The 19,281-nt window shown below is 42.5% G+C and overlaps 2 protein-coding genes across 3 annotated transcripts in view; one reads left to right on the top strand and one right to left on the bottom strand.

Moving 5' to 3' along the window:
- Window positions 1-409: 409 nt before the first annotated feature.
- sf3b2 (splicing factor 3b, subunit 2) lies at window positions 410-11,265 on the bottom strand. The gene is given in 23 exon segments (XM_034163977.1): window positions 410-497; window positions 916-1,107; window positions 1,667-1,766; window positions 1,911-2,012; window positions 2,271-2,413; window positions 2,784-2,891; window positions 3,013-3,069; window positions 3,071-3,121; window positions 3,284-3,373; window positions 3,463-3,612; window positions 3,699-3,926; window positions 4,574-4,654; window positions 4,776-4,895; window positions 5,006-5,218; window positions 5,587-5,690; window positions 5,857-5,959; window positions 6,498-6,589; window positions 6,717-6,816; window positions 7,034-7,069; window positions 7,177-7,407; window positions 7,508-7,558; window positions 10,802-10,848; window positions 11,100-11,265. Coding segments are annotated over 23 exon segments (2,601 nt in total). The 5' UTR covers window positions 11,230-11,265; the 3' UTR covers window positions 410-425.
- A 3,907-nt stretch (window positions 11,266-15,172) lies between these two features.
- capn1 (calpain 1) overlaps window positions 15,173-19,281 on the top strand; it is a 29,037-nt gene continuing 24,928 nt past the window's right edge. The window contains exon 1 of one of the 2 annotated variants that reach the window (XM_034163978.1): window positions 15,173-15,384. The gene's annotated coding sequence lies outside the window, so the exon portion shown is untranslated. The remainder of the gene's footprint in view (window positions 15,385-19,281) is intronic. The other variant, XM_034163980.1, reaches the window with a different exon arrangement.

Raw genomic sequence — 19,281 nt, 5'->3', positions numbered from 1 at the left:
CTGTGGAAACACAGCGCTGCACTTGTCGTTTAGTCAACAGGATTCAAAACGAGCATGTTGAGAATTCGTCACCCATGCGAACACTCCTGACCCGCCGCGCCCAGCAGCGATGACATCACCACAGACGCTACACAATTAATGACTTTGCTGCATCCGTGTAATCAAAGACTTTGTACCGGTAAAATCCGACGCATCACAATCAGAACAGCAGCAAACTCCTGTCATGGATTCATTTATTTACAAAACAAACTGAGGGGAAAAACAAAAAATTCACAGGTACAGTAAAAATAAAGACAATAAAACCGCAGGTCACACGCGGTCTGAGTGACGGAGTAAAACAGAGATGGTGTTTTAAGTTATAATCTGTGGGCGGGGCTTGCAGTCTGCATACCATGATGTTAAACTCCTCCCCCTCTGCTGCCACTCTAGAACTTGAACTCTTTGTACTTTTTGGCGCCGCTTCGTGTGTCCTGCGGTTGGGCCTTCCTCTTCTTTTGCTGGACGGTGAAAACAAAGCAGACAGAAAAAAAAGAAGTATTAGATATTAGTGTCAAATATCAGCACTTCTGCTTCCCACTTAAAAAAAAAAAAAAAAAACTGTCTACAAGCAACATGTTTTTTTTGTTTTTTTTTTTTTAAATCCAATCACATGCTTCTTTCATCACAGGACTTAAAGTCTTATTTTTACTTTCATGCATGTCCATGCTGGGAGGTCACAGATAAGAACCACAACAAACCAGAAGAATGTGACTGAGGACGTGATTTGATGATATAATGTGGTGGAGTCGTACCTCAAGATGTGTACAAAAAATAAATAAATAAACTTCATGTGGAAACTCTTGTCGGTCTTTTTGCCCTGTTTTTTTGTAACTCAAGAATGTGTTCAACTGGAGAAACGTGACTTTGTGTCGGTACCTTCTGTTTGGCGGCGTGCTCAGCCACCATGTCGCTGAAGTCCTCCTTCTCCACCTGAGCCTGCTGCTCTCTCACGTGCTCCTCGTACTTCTGGGTCATGGCCATGGGGTCCAACTCCAGCTCCTCGGGGGCCAGAGCCACCTCCACACCCTGAGATTCCTGCCCTCCACCCACCTTACGAGTCGTCATGGCCTAAAAGAACAATGAGAACCCCCCCAAAAAAGAAGACAACATTTTAAGGCAGGACATGCTGAACCCAAATGCTGAACCCTGGTTTTGTAGATTAGTAAGTGAGCCTGGAACTCGACGGCAGGAATGTGAACGTTTCAGTAAAACATTTATGAATATTTCAAGATTTAAAAATTCTCCAGCAGCATGTTAGACAATCTGACACGAGGACATTTAAAGGTCTTTAAAAAACAATATGTTTTAAAACTCAAATGTTTCTGATCACAAAAACTGCAGTAACTATATTTTTTTTCCCCCCGATAATTTCCATGTTTAAGCTGCAGACATAAAACACAGATAAAGAGCTGGAATTTATAACATTCCTAACATTAATTAATTAAAATTACATGAAGTCTGAACCTCACAGAAATCATTTCTTCAAATGGTTCATCCCTAAACTCTGGTCTTTGTTTGTCTCACCTGTCCTATCCCGGGCCACACGCCCACCATCAGACTAAAGCACCACCTTTATAGCAGATTTTCATCTAATTGTAGATGACATTTTGTTGAGAAGTCGACTTACCGCCGACATATCGTAGATGTGCGTGGAGGCCATCATGGCCGCGCCGACAGGACCGGTCCGCCTCTCCGGGAGAACAGTGAACAGCTGTGGTGTGTCGTTCCTACAAATGTGACAAAGCGGTCAAAGGGGGAACCCCACACCTGTCAAAGTGCATGCTGGGAAAAGCACCAGCACTTCCACAATAGAGAAAATATAGTTATTGGGGAGAAAAAAAAAAAAACCTGAGGCACACAGTGACACTCACCCGTCCATGGCCTCTTCGATCTTCTTCTTCCTCAGCTCAATCAGCTCGGGGGTCTCCATGCCGGCGGGCACCGAGGAGAAGCCACCAGGTGTTATCAGCCCGCTGCAAAACCAACACACTCATTTTTGCTTCAAGTCGACTGAAACACGTCAGGTCAACTGATCTCAGAATTAACTGGTAATTTAAGGAAATTATATTTCAGAGTCTCAAGTTAGTTTGAGCCTCAAAACTTAACGAAAGATTTTACAAAGAAATGAACAGCAAAATGTCAAGATTTGAAGGATTTGTTAAAAATAAAAAAAATAATTTTTCTTTACAATTTTATTCACCCAAATGATCTGAACCGCGAGTCTTGTGTACCTGTCTGCTGGTGTGAAAAATCCAGTTTCATCTGGTTTCTCCTCGTCGCTCTCCTCCTCCTCCTCTTCCTCCGAGGACTCCTCGTCTGAAGGCTCCAGCTCTCCCCATGGGGTGTGGTCCACCTCCTCCTCATCCACTTTGGCCTGCACGTGCATACTTATCAATCAATCAATCACCACATATGATCAATGCTGAGTTTCACATTCAAACCTGAGAGGATGCAGATCAACATGAAAAAGGACTCATGAATCTCCAGGAAACATCCTTCAGGAGCAAGAATATTTACCATCAATTAACCCTTTTTTGGGGCAAATTATTTCCAAAAATGTCATTTAAAAGTCCATCACTTGTCAAAGAACAAAAAGAGACGCCATTAGATTCTTGATCAACCCGCAACTCCAAATTCAGTTGGTTATTAACTAGTCAAATTCAGTTTGTGTCACTGGTTAAAATGGAACCTCTACACAAACAGTCAAACCCTGATAATAATCCCCCTGTAGTTTGCCGTCAGACCTGGAAATCTGCAGAGTTGGTCCCAAACACGTCACCATAAAGAGGTTTGCCCATCTCGTCCACCGGCGGTTTGCCCCAGCCACCAGCGTGGTATCCAAAAGTGCAGTTCTGAACAGAACACAACATTCATGCCATCAGATGTTAACCTCCAGACATTCTGATGTTTGGAGTTGCATAGAAAAGATCTAAAACCTATAATTGTGCAGCAGGAAACACTGAAGTTTCTTACATCAGGGATTGGGGAGTTCAGTCCAGGGATCTTGAGGTTGGGGTAGGAGGGAGGGGGGGCCGTACCGCTGCATGGCGATCAACCACGGAGGAGGAACCTTGTGAGCGTTCTGAAAAACAAAGTTATTTGACACAGACGTCACACCTGATCAGTCACCAGGAAACACGGTCAAGACTTCTGTTTTTTTTGTTTATTAAACCACAAACAAACTTAAATCCTGTCTCTTCGTTACGGGGGACGTTTGCAGAGTAAATGTGAAAGAACTCCTTACAGGTCCGACGGGCATCCCCAGAGCGATCCTCAGCTCATCAGACAGATCTCCGGGCTTTTTCTCCTTCAGACGAGTCTCGAACTCTTTACCCTGTGAAGACAAATGTTTCTGATGATGTCACCACTAACAAATGGTAACGGCCGCTGTGAGAGCGCGCTGGACCGTCACCGCTCTCCTACCTCGTAGTAAAGGTCTCCGTGGATCGTGAGCTTGGGCTTGATCTGCCATTTGAAGAAGGCGTCGTGAAGCTTCTGGTAGTCGATGTCGATCTTTCCCATCTTGGGACGAACCTTCTCCCTCATTTTGGTTTTCATGGTTTTGGCATCCTCCTACAAACAGACAGCGGGAAAAGGCATGTAAGACTCGTATCATCATCATCATCATCTGAGCAACACTGACTTCACTGTGACGTCACCTTCTCCTGCAGGGCTTCTCTCATCTCCTGGATTCCAGTCCTCTTGATAAATTCGGGGAGCTCAAAGGGGGGTTTCTCTATGCCTCGCTTTCCCTGCAGATACTTTCTTTTGAAGCACCAGTGACGAGGCACCGGCACCGTGTTCCTGGTGGCCTTCAAGTGGACCAGCAGCTTTGGCTCCTGGGCTGTCACATCATGCATCTCCACCACATCTGGACGGGCCACCAGCTACAGCCAATGTGGGGGACAAACAAACACAAAGATAAGCTTTAAAGGTGTTTTTCTGACTTTGCTTTTAAATTCTGATTCAGGTTTGCAGTGGGAGGCTGAAAGAAGCTTCATTCCTTTGCTCAGTGAGTTTCCCTGAGAGACAGATCAACAACTGACAGGAACTCAGCAGCACATGTGCACACCAGAGTGTCCTGTTACTTAAAAGAAGGACTTAAATTCCAAAAACAAATAAGATGGACAAATAAATGTGTGTTGTACAACATATTGGCTATTACTTGATGCATGGGAACATGGATTGTTGGAAACACCACAATAAAAGTGAGAGTTCATTTGATGTTTTTTTAATAACCTCTTTAATTTGGGTTTTTTTTGTGTAGTGTACTTTTATTCTTGATTTTTATGCTCTTTAGCACACTGATTCGGAGGAAAGCCCAGTATAAATAGTTAATGTTATTATTATTAACGACAGTCACACTGGAGTATAAACTGCAGGAACTCCAAAACTAATTAAAACAAAAAACTTTGACTTATACTTTGAAAAATACACTACTTACATTACATTCTGTGTCCATTGTAAAGTGTTTTTGTTCTTTTTATTTTTGCTTTCAGGGTTATAAGTGGTACTACGACTACTGGACATTTACCTGTTTGAGTTCGGCCACTGAGAGTCTGTTCATCCTCCTCAGCTTCTTCTTGGACAGTTTTGGGACGTTGTGTCTCACCTCCTGAACGTGGACAATGGGACATTTCACACAAGAGTTTAGAAATAAATCCGGAAACATGAAGCCACAAACGCACGTGCACGGCTCTTGAAGAGAATCAGTTTTTACTGTAAACTTTTCAAACCTCATCGCTGTCGTCGCTGTCTTTCTTCTCCTCCTCGAATCCTTTTTTCCTCAGAATCATCGACTGCTTCTCAGTTTTCTCGGGCTCTTTCTCCTTATCCTTCTTCACATCGTCAGTCAGCTAAAATAAGAATAAAGACTGCGGCATTAAATACACACATGCACGTATTCACAGTGAACACCAAAACAAACACGCTCACATAGTCCTAATGGAAGAAGAACATGTTTGACCTTGAAGGCCTCAAAGATCCTCTTGAAGAAGATGTAGTTGGGGTCGTAGATCTCCGGCTCCTCTGTGACGTACTCAATCTCCACCTCTGTCACCTTCTCTTTCTCCTTCTCCTTGGTGCTGCCCTCCTTCTTCTGCTGCACTGCCTGCTCCTTCTTCTCTTGGGCTCGCTTCTTCTTGCTCTTCTTCTTGCGATTTCTGCGTCTGCGGTTTTTCTGAGGACAAAAATTAGAGATGAAATTTCTACAAGACCATGAAAAGGGGAGGTGATGGTCTTGTGGTTAAAGCACTGGGCTTGAGACCAGAGGATCCTTGGTTCAAATCCCAGCCTGACCAGAAAATCACTAAGGGCCCTTGGTCAAGGTCTTTAATCCCCTCGTTGCTCCCGGTTTGTAGTGGGCGCCTTGTATGGCAGCACCCTGACATCGGGGCGAATGTGAGGCATTGATGTGTAAAGTGCTTTGAGCGTCTGATGCAGATGGAAAAGTGCTATATTAATTACCATTTATGAAAAAAACTAAATGCAAAAATAACAGCATCAAACCACAAAACTTCAATGAAGGTGATTTAAGAAAGGACATACATCCTTCTTAGACATCTGACTGTCATCGTCATCCGTCTCAGACATGACATGAGCAGAGTTGGTCATGTCCATGTCTGCTCCCTCATCGTCATCTTCATCCTCTTCTGAATAAAAGACAAAAAGAGCTCAGGGTGAAAAGAGGCATTTTAAAGGACTGCAACCGTAAAATCCAAAGGACGGATACATAATAACAAAAACACGGTCTCATCCTCATGGGGCCCCGTTGGAAGCGCCCCTTTAGGAGGCGGTGTTTTTATCTGGTGAACTGACCTGTGGGGTCAGTGAGCTGCTCCTGTCGAATCTCCTTCAGCTGCAGGATCTTCTCCAGAGCCTGAGGGATTTTGGGTCCACTGATGTCCTCTCCCTGCCAGGCCTGGAGCACACAAATAAAATCCTCACATTCTCAATCATTTTAAGTGTATTTACACAAACACACAATGAGACTATTTCACGTTTGAACTGTGTAAAATCTCCACAGGTGAACACTGAAAATCTGACATGGCTGTATCGAATACGTTTCCCCACCCCACAGTGCAGAAAGTGGGCAAGACGTTGCTAAATGCAAGGAGCCAATTGGTCAGTTCACATTTCACTTGCAGGCTCGACTGTCACCAAACCCGGTGTGTCTGTTAGCAAGGGGACCACAAGAAGGCTACAGACTTTCAGGTAAAAAGGTCAAAGGTCTAGGACACAGGAACGTACTAAATTCTGGGAACCACACTAACTTCTTTCCTGTTCAGTGTAGTGATGCCAAGAAGCCAACTGATTTGGGGGTCAAGAGGTCGAAATTTTGTAAATGTCTTCTGCAGAAAAGCCTCACTTGTAGATGGTGAACTTAGCAGCAGGATTTGCCCAAAGCTCCGTGCATTAGCACAGACTTCGTGCTGTGAACGTTTTGTTCCTCTGCTTACCTCTCTGTTATCTTCTCCTGGAGGAGGTGGAACTCTTTGTTTTGGGGGCAACATAGTGACACCAGGAGGCAGCGGCCCACGAGGATCCAAACCTACGAGTAGATGCACATCGTATTTAGGATGATAAAGAGAGGAGGACTACACAGTCACCGACTAATGGATAATACTAATTACTGTGTCACACTGGGAACAACAAAGCAAAGACGTCTCTGTCTTTACCTCTCACTGTGCTGACTGGGGGCATGGGCATGGCCATGGGCCCCGGGACCTGCAGCTTAACTATCTCCTGCTGACGCTCCTGTTCTAGCAGCACTGCAGCCTGACGCACATCAACGCAGGAAAAAAGAATGTTTAAAGATAATAAAATACGGTGCAATAAAAGGAGAGACACAAAAAGGCCGACTTGTTTAGAATTTAGAAAATAAAACCGGCAGCAATCTCCGCACTGTTTTTAGTCACCAAAAAAATAAAAATAAAATGTGTAAATCATGGACCAGAAAGTAATTTTAACTGGTGATACGCAGACACCCTCTCACCCTTTTCTGCTGCTCCAGAAGCTCCTGTTCGTCACCCTGTCAAACACAAAAGCAACAATTAACCACATTAATAAACCGCCACCGTCTAAAACACATTACGCTGCATCTCTGTGGCCTGTGCACTTGCTGTGGGCTGCCCTCACCTGCTGTTTGGCCCTCTCCTCCTGCTGCAACACCATAGCTGCTCTCTGCTGAACCATCTTCAGCTGATCGTCCTGCGACATGCCAGGAGGGGGCAGACGCGGGGCCTCTATGCCCATGTGCATGCTGGGTGGAGGGGGGCCTGTGGGCATCATACTCATTGCCGGGTGCATGCCCATTCCGGGAGGCATGGGCGGCATGGGCATCGGGGGCAGCGGAGGCAGAGACGGGAGCTGAGGAGGAAACACACCGAACTGTTAAGGCCTTTTTATGCTTCTACTCCTCTGTGATGCAGATTGCAGTCAGAGACAGTGGCACGTGAACAGCAGCTACCTGAGGACCCACAGGTGTGTCATCATTTGGTTTGCTGAGCCGGATGCCGGTCTGCAGAGAAAAACACCTTTAGTGCCAAAGGCAACATTTTCATCAAGAAAACCCTCAACCTCACTTCATTATAGTCCATTTCTTACACAATATATTAGAAGATCTACACAGACAAGCAAACATTTACAATAAACATTAAGAACAGTCAGTTTACACTTTAAGAACAATAACATTTACGCTTTTGTGTGTATAAAAGGTATCACTGTACAACCCCCTCTACACAGGGACGGGGTTTGTCCAACGGCCCTTGTGAGGTCATGAAATTGCGTCCAGTGTTGCCAGTTACTTTGAAAAAGTAATCCAATTACTGATTACTGATTACTCCTTGAAAAAGTAACTTAGTTACTTTACTGATTACTCAATTGTAAAAGTAACTAAGTTAGATTACTAGTTACTTTTTAGTTACTTTTCCCAGCTGCCGACAACAACCCTCTGCCACCTCAACATGACAATGATACCTGTTTTGCCAAAAGTTACTTTATAGTCACCCTTTCTTGACTTCAATGAAAATAAATACTTGTTTTATAAAAAGTAAAATAAAGACCTCTTTCTTGACCTCATATTTAACTGTTGACAGCACTGTAACAGTAAAACTTGCAATTTCGAACCTACATTGTTTATAAATGTAACTATTAAATTCATTCTAGCATTTTTCTAACATTTAAATTCTCTCTAAATATTTTACTTGTCGAAATTAATATTATTTTAAGTAGTATTAGTAGTTGCAGTAAAAAAAGGCTTCAAAACTGGACCTTTAATCTAGGGGTGTTGTGGGGGGCACATCCCTCCCCCACGCCCCCATTCCATCTGGATTCGCCCCTACTTTGGCGTTTGAGCACAAAGAAAGGATAACATTTATTTATGCAGAAAACGTGACCAGATTTACAGGTAAGAAAGTTTTATTGTGTTTTCACATCATGTGGTCCTCAGAAAGAGAGTTTAGGTGCATTTGAGTGGAAAATAGTGTTAGTTGTTGACGCGTCACGGAGGATCAGCTGTTTTAACGTGCAGATACGGAGCGGCTCAGCTCAGCTCTAAATAAAGGAGGAAAAAAAGTATAAAAATGTCTTTGTAAAGCTCAGTGCAGGTGTGCTGATCACCGCGCTTTAAGAAGTGAGGACGAGTCGAGCAGCTGCAAAAAAACGCGGATGAAAAGCTCACAGCTCGCTTAAAGTGTGCAGTTCAGTCGAACCCCGACCTCCTGCCCACGGACCAAGTTTAATGCTGCTATCGACCCACAATGAAAAATAATAGTAACGCACAGTGACATGAAGAAGTAACTTTAATCTGATTACTGATTTGGAAAGATTAACGCGTTAGATTACTCGTTACTAAAAAAAGTGGTCAGATTAGAGTAACGCGTTACTAAGTAACGTGTTACCGGCATCACTGATTGCGTCTAACGCTGCATGATGCCAAAGCAGCACTCAGCTGTCTCCAGGACCTTACAAGGTCCTTTAGGTATCCTCTCACAAACCACCATGATTGCAATAAAGTATGAGGCCCCACCTGATTTCCACAAGAGAATCTCCAAGCCTGGAAGACGCACAAATACCACATCCCACAGCGCACAATGACCTCACCATTTTTCAACACAGCAACAGCAGATCATCCACTGTAACGTGACCAGAGTGATGTGATTTTGGACATGAACTCAGGAAAAAAAAAAAAAAAAGCAATATCACAGCCAATGAGCGCACAATGATCGGGGCTGTGTGCCGTGATTTTTAGGAATAAAATTCATTTTATAAAGTGGAAAATGAGGTCCTTTTCAGCTGAAGTCTTCAGAGTTCATCAGAAACTTTTGTGCACGTTCACACTGAACAGATTAGGAGGAGAGATTTGTACTTCTACGTTTCCTGTGGCTGATGGTTCATTCTGGGCTTCTGAAAGCTCCAGTGTCAATTCAGCGCAAGTGAACAGGCAGCTCATCTGTCACTGAAATCGCGCATCACATCAGACATGTAGTCTGCACCCCAATTACTATTACGGTGACAACCTTTACCACTCACTCATCTTCAACCGCTTTTCTGAGTTCGGGTCACGGGGGAACAGCTCCAGCAGGGGACCCCAGACTTCCCTTTCCCGTGCCACATTGTCCACTTCTGACTGAGGGATCCGGAGGCGTTCCCAGGCCAGTGTGGAGATATAATCTCTCCCCCTAGTCCTGGGTCTTCCCCACGGTCTCCTCCCAGATGGATGTGCCTGGAACACCTCCCTAGGGAGGCACCCAGGCACCTTTCACATGTAGCACCAACCAACTAAAAACCTGTCACAATGGAAGACAAAATGAGCTAAATATTAAATGAATTCCTTTTTCATGTTTCTGTATGTGCACATTCAGTTTGGATTATGAGTACAGGTGTTATTTCCCTCAATACGTGCGCCTGACATCGCCTGCCTGAAAGCATCTCACATGGAATGTTTTAATATGTAAGTAGGTACATTAAGTTCATTGTGGACTCACCACAGTTTTGCCCTTTTTTCCATGAATTGTATAAACCAGAGTTTGACTCACATAACACCAAGAAGACAAAAAAGTGAGTTTTCTGAGGAGGACAACAGTCATGACTTTTTCGGTCCCCGCAAGTTTTTTTAAACTCTACTTTTATTTTTCATGACTATCAGTCTTGTGAAAAGTGTTATTTGTTCAGTGACGTATTTTTTCTGCAGAGTAAGTTGACACTGCCATGAATGACCAGGAAAAGCATGCACGCACACACAAGATAAATCCAAACTGACGAGCATGAAAAATTAACCATTTAATATGAATATTTAGCTCATCTGTCCGCTCTCTGTGTGCACAGTGAGGACTTATGATGGCAAACCGCTCAAAACCCAGCATATACGTCAAAAAAGCAGCAGATCTCTGTGGAAATGTGACATCATCTGTAGTGCACAAACTCCACGTGAGACACCAACACATACAAGAGCCACTGAAACAGTTACACAGAAAGGTGTGTTCACATCACCTCTGCGGATCAGGCACGTTTTAAGCCTCACGTCAGACTTATAACTGCAGCCACCCGGTATAAAAGGGATTAAAGCACTCAGTGTATCAGACAGAAAAGTGCTACAGATATGTGGCCACTATAAAATAAAGAAGTTGGTGCATATTTTTTTCCAGTGGCAAAAGCAAACTTGCAGAGTTTATGGACTTTTGACAAATTTTTAAGATCATCACTGATAGAAATAATAAAAGAAAAGTCACTTTTTGGTCAGCAGACAAACATCTATATTTACCTGAATCATGTAACCCTTCAGTCTGTCAATCAGCTCCTCTCTGGGGCCTGAAAGAACAAAAACATTATCCATACACTCTAAAACAGGAGATAACCAGCACACAGACTGATGTTAGTATGTATCTGAAGAGAATGTGGCCACTTTTTAAAAAGAAATTGCCACATTTTGATGTAAACACACTGCACTTAGCTAGCACACAGCCGCGTCCTGCTAACTAGCGCTAGCATTAGCATTAGCCTGCCTCTCGTTAGGTAATCCCAGTCTCTGCTCGGGGACACCTTTCGCGACCTTTTCTTACCCATCGTGGGGGCTCCCAGCTCCGCCAGTTTGGACTGAAGCTCCGGGTTGCTCCATGTGGCTAAAGCCGCAATCGCGTTCCCTAAATCAGACGGAAGAGACTCAGTGCCCGGAGGGCCGTCGGATGCCATGTTTAGCTGTGCTCCGATTAGCAAAGCTCCGGAACGTGTGTCAAAAATAATAAAGCAACGAAGCACGTCTCGAAACTTGTTTCTTCTTCTTTCTACTTCGCAGCCGGCATTATGTTATTAGTGTGTTATTACTGCCAGCCACCATCTGACTTGAAGTCTGTGGCAGCAACTTGATATTTTAACGGTCATGAAGATTTGTATATGTATAAATTTGTAATATTAGCATATAAATGAAGCGTCAGCTGGATAGTGTCCAGCTTCGTTTGCTCGAACTACGCTATGCTTTGCTGCGCGACAGCAAAGCATGATGGGAGCCGCAAGGCATGCTGGAAAATGGAGTCGAACAATTAAACGGACGCAATTACCCACTTGGCCTGTCGATGTCACAAATGAGCGGTTTTCTCGCCTGGTTTTATACTGTTTCTGGTTTTTATTAATTTTTGGTGCTGGGATAGGATCCAGCCTCTAAAATGGATGAATAGATAGTTTCTAAAAAAGTTTGGGGGTTTTTAAAGTGTGAAATCAATTTCAAAATAAGTGTCAAAGCGGCATCTATTATTCATTGTTGATGCAATTTATGAACTTAAAGTACAAAAATAAATTAAGTTTGATTTCCTGTTTCTTATCATTTGAAAAAATAATAATTTGTGTAAAAGCAAACAAACAAAAGCAGAATGTTTTTTGTTTTGTCCATACATTAATTAAGACAGCGTTAACTATGTAACAGTGGTGACATAAATGTGTACATTGTGAAAAAACCAAAAATGTGTGGCTCTGTTAAAGGGGTCACTTTGTGCAACAGTGCTTTTTAAATCTATTATTTAAATATAACAGAATTTTGCATGTTAATTGTTTGTGCCTGTGCTCTGCATGTAAAAATTCCCCTGCTACAAACAGCACATTTTAGACTTCTGTTACATATGTCACAGAGGTTTTTCCATGTCACATTTTTTACTTGGTTCTGTTTGAGTTTTGAAATAATTCTGTGCACTCCTGACTGTATGTCACAGCCACACAATCACCCACACCATTTGTATTTATTTCAAGCATTCTTTCATGTTTCTTCACGGACCTAAGTGTCGATATTCAGATCAACCACAGGGTGGCAGTACAACTGTACAAAAATGTACCAAAAAAGCATGATATTTAGATTTAGATTAGATTAGCTAGAACTTTATTGATCCCGTGGGAAGACTCCCTCAGGGAAATTGCTGATTTCTTAAATTTAGCAGGAACAACAACAAAATGAAAAGGGCAGACATCTTTACAAAGGAACAATATAAGTTTGTCGACAGTGACGTGACATTGTGACACTAAAGGGACAAAAGAAAAGGCATGTACACTGCAAAATGCACGTGAAGTAGGTAACACTCACAAAGTCTTAATTCCTGCTCTAACGTACAGACTCTATATACAACCCCTGGCAATAATGATGGAATCACCGGCCTCGGAGGATGTTCATTCAGTTGTTTAATGTTGTAGAAAAAAAGCAGATCACAGACATGACACAAAACTAAAGTCATTTCTAATAGCCACTTTCTGGCCTTAAGAAACACTATAAGAAATAAAGAAAAAACATTGTGTCAGTCAGTAACAGTTACTTTTTTAGACCAAGCAGAGGGAAAAAAATATGGACTCACTCAATTCTGAGGAATAAATTATGGAATCACCCTGTAAATTTTCATCCCCAAAACTAACACCTGCATCAAATCAGATCTGCTCGTTAGTCTGCATCTAAAAAGGAGTGATCACACTTTGGAGAGCTGTTGCACCAAGTGGACTGACATGAATCATGGCTCCAACACGAGACATGTCAATTGAAACAAAGGAGAGGATTATCAAACTCTTAAAAGAGGGTAAATCATCACGCAATGTTGCAAAAGATGTTGGTTGTTCACAGTCAGCTGTGTCTAAACTCTGGACCAAATACAAACAACATGGGAAGGTTGTTAAAGGCAAACATACTGGTAGACCAAGGAAGACATCAAAGCGTCAAGACAGAAAACTTCAAGCAATATGTATCAAAAATCGAAAATGCACAACAAAACAAATGAGGAACGAATGGGAGGAAACTGGAGTCAACGTCTGTGACCGAACTGTAAGAAACCGCCTAAAGGAAATGGCATTTACTTACAGAAAAGCTGAACGAAAGCCATCAATAACACCTAAACAGAAAAAAAACAAGGTTACAATGGGCTAAGGAAAAGCAATCATGGACTGTGGATGACTGGATGAAAGTCATATTCAGTGATGAATCTCGAATCTGCATTGGGAAAGGTGATGATGCTGGAACTTTTGTTTGGTGCCGTTCCAATGAGATTTATAAAGATGACTGCCTGAACAGAACATGTAAATTTCTACAGTCATTGATGATATGGGGCTGCATGTCAGGTAAAGGCACTGGGGAGATGGCTGTCATTACATCATCAATAAATGCACAAGTTTACGTTGATATTTTGGACACTTTTCTTATCCTATCAATTGAAAGGATGTTTGGGGATGATGAAATCATTTTTCAAGATGATAATGCATCTTGCCATAGAGCAAAAACTGTGAAAACATTCCTTGCAAAAAGACACATAGGGTCAATGTCATGGCCTGCAAATAGTCCGGATCTTAATCCAATTGAAAATCTTTGGTGGAAGTTGAAGAAAATGGTCCATGACAAGGCTCCAACCTGCAAAGCTGATCTGGCAACAGCAATCAGAGAAAGTTGGAGCCAGATTGATGAAGAGTACTGTTTGTCACTCATTAAGTCCATGCCTCAGAGACTGCAAGCTGTTATAAAAGCCAGAGGTGGTGCAACAAAATACTAGTGATGTGTTGGAGCGTTCTTTTGTTTTTCATGATTCCATAATTTTTTCCTCAGAATTGAATGATTCCATATTTTTTCCCTCTGCTTGGTCTAAAAAAGTAACCGTTACTGACTGCCACAATTTTTTTTCCTGATTTCTTATAGTGTTTCTTAAAGCCAGAAAGTTGCCATTTGAAATTACTTTAGTTTTGTGTCATGTCTGTGATCTGCTTTTTTTCTACAAAATTAAACAACTGAATGAACATCCTCCGAGGCCGGTGATTCCATCATTTTTGCCAGGGGTTGTATTAAAAACAACAAAAGTCCAATTATTTCTCCTTGAAGATGTCAAACAAAAATTATTTTCCTTCATGCCCATCTTCATACAGTGTTTCAATATTGTGTGATGCTTCACTGAAATCCAGCAGCTGTTTATGGGAATTGTACAGACAGATGTCAGGCAGGAAAACTGACTGACAGAGTGATGGGCAGGGTGATTTCTGATATACAATCCCACATCTTAACAATCAATCACAAATACTTTACTGATCTGCTTATGCTTTAGATCATCCATCTTGGCTTCTTGGTTGTTGAGATATACCAAAAAAAAAAAAAAAAAAAAAAAGACGTTTTAAGACGACGATTTCCTGGATCTTTAACCCAAACTACTCCAAAATCTAATCACCTCTAGACATCTATCCAAGTGGTATTCCCACCAAGTTTGAAGTGAATCCATCTAGCTGTTTTTGAGTTATGTCCACAAACACACACGTCAGTGAAAAAACACCCTGCCATTGCCTGCTATTCAACAACACGCAGGGATTACCCCTCCAGTTTGTTACCACAATAAATCAAAAAACAATAAATGCTATCATCTTGTAAGCCTCTAAATTAAAAGGACATGAGGATAAACTGGTTAAACTTTAATGCATCAGATCAACACAAAAGGCAACTTTGTTACACTTACGTAATATATCATCTATACCTGTCTGCCACCTGCTGGACATGTCTGGACAAGTGGATTTAGGAGACATGGTCAAAAAAGTAAAGTATGTTGGTGCTTCGTCATTACTGTCCCACCACCCCCACCCCCTCCCCCCTCCTCGCCTACGCCCCTGTGCCGTCACAAAGGCTGATGTGATGATCCTGAGTGAATGAAGGCGCTTGATCAGAGAGAATCGAACCCGCAGCAGCTCGGGCTGGCTGTCTGAATCCCTCCCTCTCAGTGCGCAGCCGCACCGCTCCGACAGACGGCGGCGGGGCGTTTCTGAATGAGAAGTACGAAGCCGAACATGGGCAGAAAAACCAGTCCACCAACAAACTGAACGTGAGAAGCAGCTGCTGCTTTTCTGAGGAAACAGGTAAAACTCTCACTTCCTTCATCTGCATTCTTCCGCTTTAAAACGCGACCTGATCGAAACTTTTTTGTTTATTTTTTGAAGGCGATCTTAAAAGTTTAATCCCCGATTTTCGCCAAATCCACATCGTGTAACGAACGCATAAACTCAGCGCTGTTCCGCGTGCGCCAAGTCGACGACGATCGGCTCGCGTGGATCAACTTTGCACAAGTTGACAAGTCGAAACCCTTTTTTTTTTTTCCTGGGCCACACCTTCAGACTCGACTCTTATCTGCACAACACACAGACGTTTAGTGTTTGTGTCACTTTACACGGAGTTTGTCCGTCCGCACGAGCAGGTTTGAGGTGATAAGATCACGGACGCGTGCACACAGACGGTCGGTGTCTCGTTTCACTGCAGGTCTATTTTTCTCCATGTTTCAGATACTTTACATGTTTCATTTCACTGTGAAGCCTCCGGACACGGGCGGAGGGAGAGGGTGGCCTTCAGCATTAACCCCCCCCCCCCCCCCCCATGAAGTTATTATTTCTAAAAAAGGGGACAAAAGGGGAACATAAAAAAAAAACCCTCAAAACATTACCGCAGTGACTTCTAGTGGACAGCGTTTTTTTTTTGTGACGCTCTGATTCTTGGTCCGCCCCTGTGCCTGATGCAGATGTCAGAACAAATACTTACGAGGTCTGTCCAAAAAGTAATGGACCTTTTTATTTTTTTCAAAAACTATATGGATTTGAATCATGTGCGCTTGCATCAGCCAAGCTTGAACCTTTGTGCGCATGCGTGAGTTTTTTCACGCCTGTTGGTTGCGTCATTCGCCTGTGGGCAGGCTTTGTGTGAGCACTGGTCCACCCCCCTCATTGGATTTTTATTGTCAGGGAAATGTATGAATAATTTGGAGCTTTGCTGCATCAAATTTTTCCAGAAACTGTGAGAGACAGCCAGGTGGACACCATTCGCTAAATTAAGATGGCTTTCAGGGACGATTTTATGGGGATTCGCGGCACAGTGGCGCATTCCTCCGCACCTCTTTCCATGACAAAAACTCTTGTAACAGTGGAATATGCCGAAAAAGTCTTGATGTCCACGTCTTCTGCCATTTCTCTGGTAATCAGACGACGTCCCGGATCTACACAGCGTTCAGTTTGGAAATGATCTGGTTGTTTGAGCCTGTCAATCACCACTCGGAACGCGGCGCGCCCTCCGCCATTATGGGCGGTCTTTAAACCGGCTGTAACACTCCTCAATCTGTGTGATCCCCATAAAATCGTCCCTGAAAGCCATCTGAATTTAGCGAATGGTGTCCACCTGGCTGTCTCTCACAGTTTCTGGAAAAATTTGATGCAGCAAAGCTCCAAATCATTCAGGCATTTCCCTGACAATTAAAATCCGACGAGGGGGGTGGACCAGTGCTCACACAAAGCCTGCCCACAGGTGAATGACACAACCGACAGGCATGAAAAAACTCACGCATGCGCACGAAGGTTCAAGCTTGGCTGATGCAATCACACGTGATTCAAATCCATATAGTTTTTGAAAAAAATAAAAAGGTCCATTACTTTTTGGACAGACCTCGTAGTGAGGTGAAAACCTATTCATTTTCCAGAAATTTTGGGAGGGCTTATTAATTAGTCACATTTTGGGAGGGGAGGGAGGGGGGCAGTCCATCTCAGCTCCCCCCGTGAATAAACGTCTGTGCCATAAAATAAAACTTATAAAATGAAGTTGTCTTGGTCACGGTGAAGTCATTCATTTCAACGGGCTGCTGTAGTTTGAATCTTCAGCTGCAGGTTAAGGCACCACTGAGATGTTCACGGTGTAGCTGCTGGTTCAACACCTTGCAGGCTTTGCCCTGTGTGTACGTGTGTGCACGCAGACGTGCAGTCCGCTGCTTGTCCTTTCACATAGATGTCAGAACCTGCAGCAGAGTGGATGTCGAGTGTGTGTGTGTGTGTGTGTGTGTGTGTGTGTGTGTGTGTGTGTGTGTGTGTGTGTGTGTGAGAGACTGTAAGTGTATTTAAGATGTGAGCAGAAATGAAATATTCATTATTGGCAGACGGCGCTCACGCTGTGTGAGTGCACGTGGTAATGCTCACCAGTGTTCACGCTGCAGTCAGAACTTTAATAAAACTGCAGAATGCGGATGCTGTTGCTCATTAATGGCACTAAACCTGTTTTATGTGCACATTGTTCTGTAACTGTGAATAAAAATAACACTTTTTCAGTGTGGAGCCTCTCTGTGGCTTGAGAGCTTCACAGAATCCTAACTGTGTGTGTGTGTGGGCGTGTGTGTGTGTGTGAAGCCTAGGCTTTGGACATCATGGGAACAATCTGATTTTAAACTGCATGTCATTTTAAAACAACACCTTGAGAGAGAGAGAGAGAGAAAGAAGGAAGAAGTGCCTGCTGTGGTTACACTCATACAAAATCCTTTCGGGGGGAGTGTTAGTGGACTTGTTTGAGTTTTTGTGAGACGACTGGGATTCATGAGTAACACCCAGAACCTGCATGTTTTTGCTCATGTCCTCTTAATTAGTGAAATACACGGGGATGTTTCAGCTAATTAGCACACCCTCACAGCGTTAACATGTAGGTGACACCAAAAAATGTGCACAAATAATCACTAAAAATGATGAAATGTTGATAGTTAAAAAAATCCTGAACAATAAAAGTTTATAAGTGTGCAGGTGAAGGATAAATAGCAGCTGTCGGAAGCCTGCGCTCTATTTCAGCCCTCAGCCGTGGCCATATTGTTGCTATGTCATCACCTTAATGGCACCTGCTGATTCAAGCCCAAATCAGTTGTAAACACGGCAGAGGTCGAGCTGTTTTCAGACTTTTTTTTTTTTTCTAGTGTGGAGCTTTTTTTTTTTTTTTTTTTTGTAAGTCCAGTCTGAAGGTTTTTCTGAAGCAAATCAGTGGCCATGATCAATATTTTCAAGAGAGTTTCACCATAAATCTGCATTTTCTGTGCTGTTACATTCATTCAAGCTCAGTCCCATATTTGTACAACCACTTTGTCCAAATAAACACAGAATACAAATAGTATTTATATAATAGATTTGAATTAGTTCATTCCAGTCCAGATAGAAAATAATACCATCAGTTTGTCAAACACACTGTGTCTGTCACGACACCAGATACTAGTCTGATCCATAATTCATTTCATTATGAAGTTAAGATAAAGATAGGAAATAATCAGGGGTGAAAGTAAGAGGTTTGCACGCTCGCATCATATTAAAGATATTAATATTAAAGACGGCTCTTAACACACCTGCGGCGCCGCTTTTACAGAGCGCTTCGTCACAAAAATATGAAATAAAATGAAACAGCCACGCCAGCCAGGGTGAACGTATTAATCTCATTGGTGTATATTCTTATATTAGTAGAATATATAATGTCAAAGCAAATTGAGAGGAAAAAACATTTCCGTTCTATGAATTTGCTCTGACAGAATATCTCAGGATGGAAAACCTGATGTGAAGAAAAAACCAGAGGCTAATTAAAAAGGAATAAATTGAGACTTAATGAAAGTGAGACTTCTAATTGAATCATTAAACAAATGGTGAGATATTTATCACCACAAAACATTCAGGCAGTAAAACTGAAGTCATTACTTTACAGAATACAGATCAACACAAAAAATAGAACTTTTTAACCTTTATTCAGCAATTTCAGTCATTTCCCCACATCATTTATATTACATATAATGCTCACTCCACAAGTTTTTATTTATTTAACCAGCTGATACTCCTTTGTCAGCTTGTTGCAGCACCTGAACGCCACACAAAACATCTTTTTCAGATCACTTTAACCCAAGTTTAAGTTGGTGCATCATAGATTTCTATTTAATCTCATGCCTGATAAGTAAGTCCCTTCGTCTGCTCCCTTGTTTGCACTCG

Source organism: Thalassophryne amazonica, chromosome 23 (genome assembly GCF_902500255.1).
Source record: "Thalassophryne amazonica chromosome 23, fThaAma1.1, whole genome shotgun sequence".
Lineage (NCBI taxonomy): Eukaryota > Metazoa > Chordata > Actinopteri > Batrachoidiformes > Batrachoididae > Thalassophryne > Thalassophryne amazonica.
The sequence above is the reverse complement of the archived record's forward strand: the minus strand, read 5'-3'. Positions and strand labels throughout refer to the sequence as shown.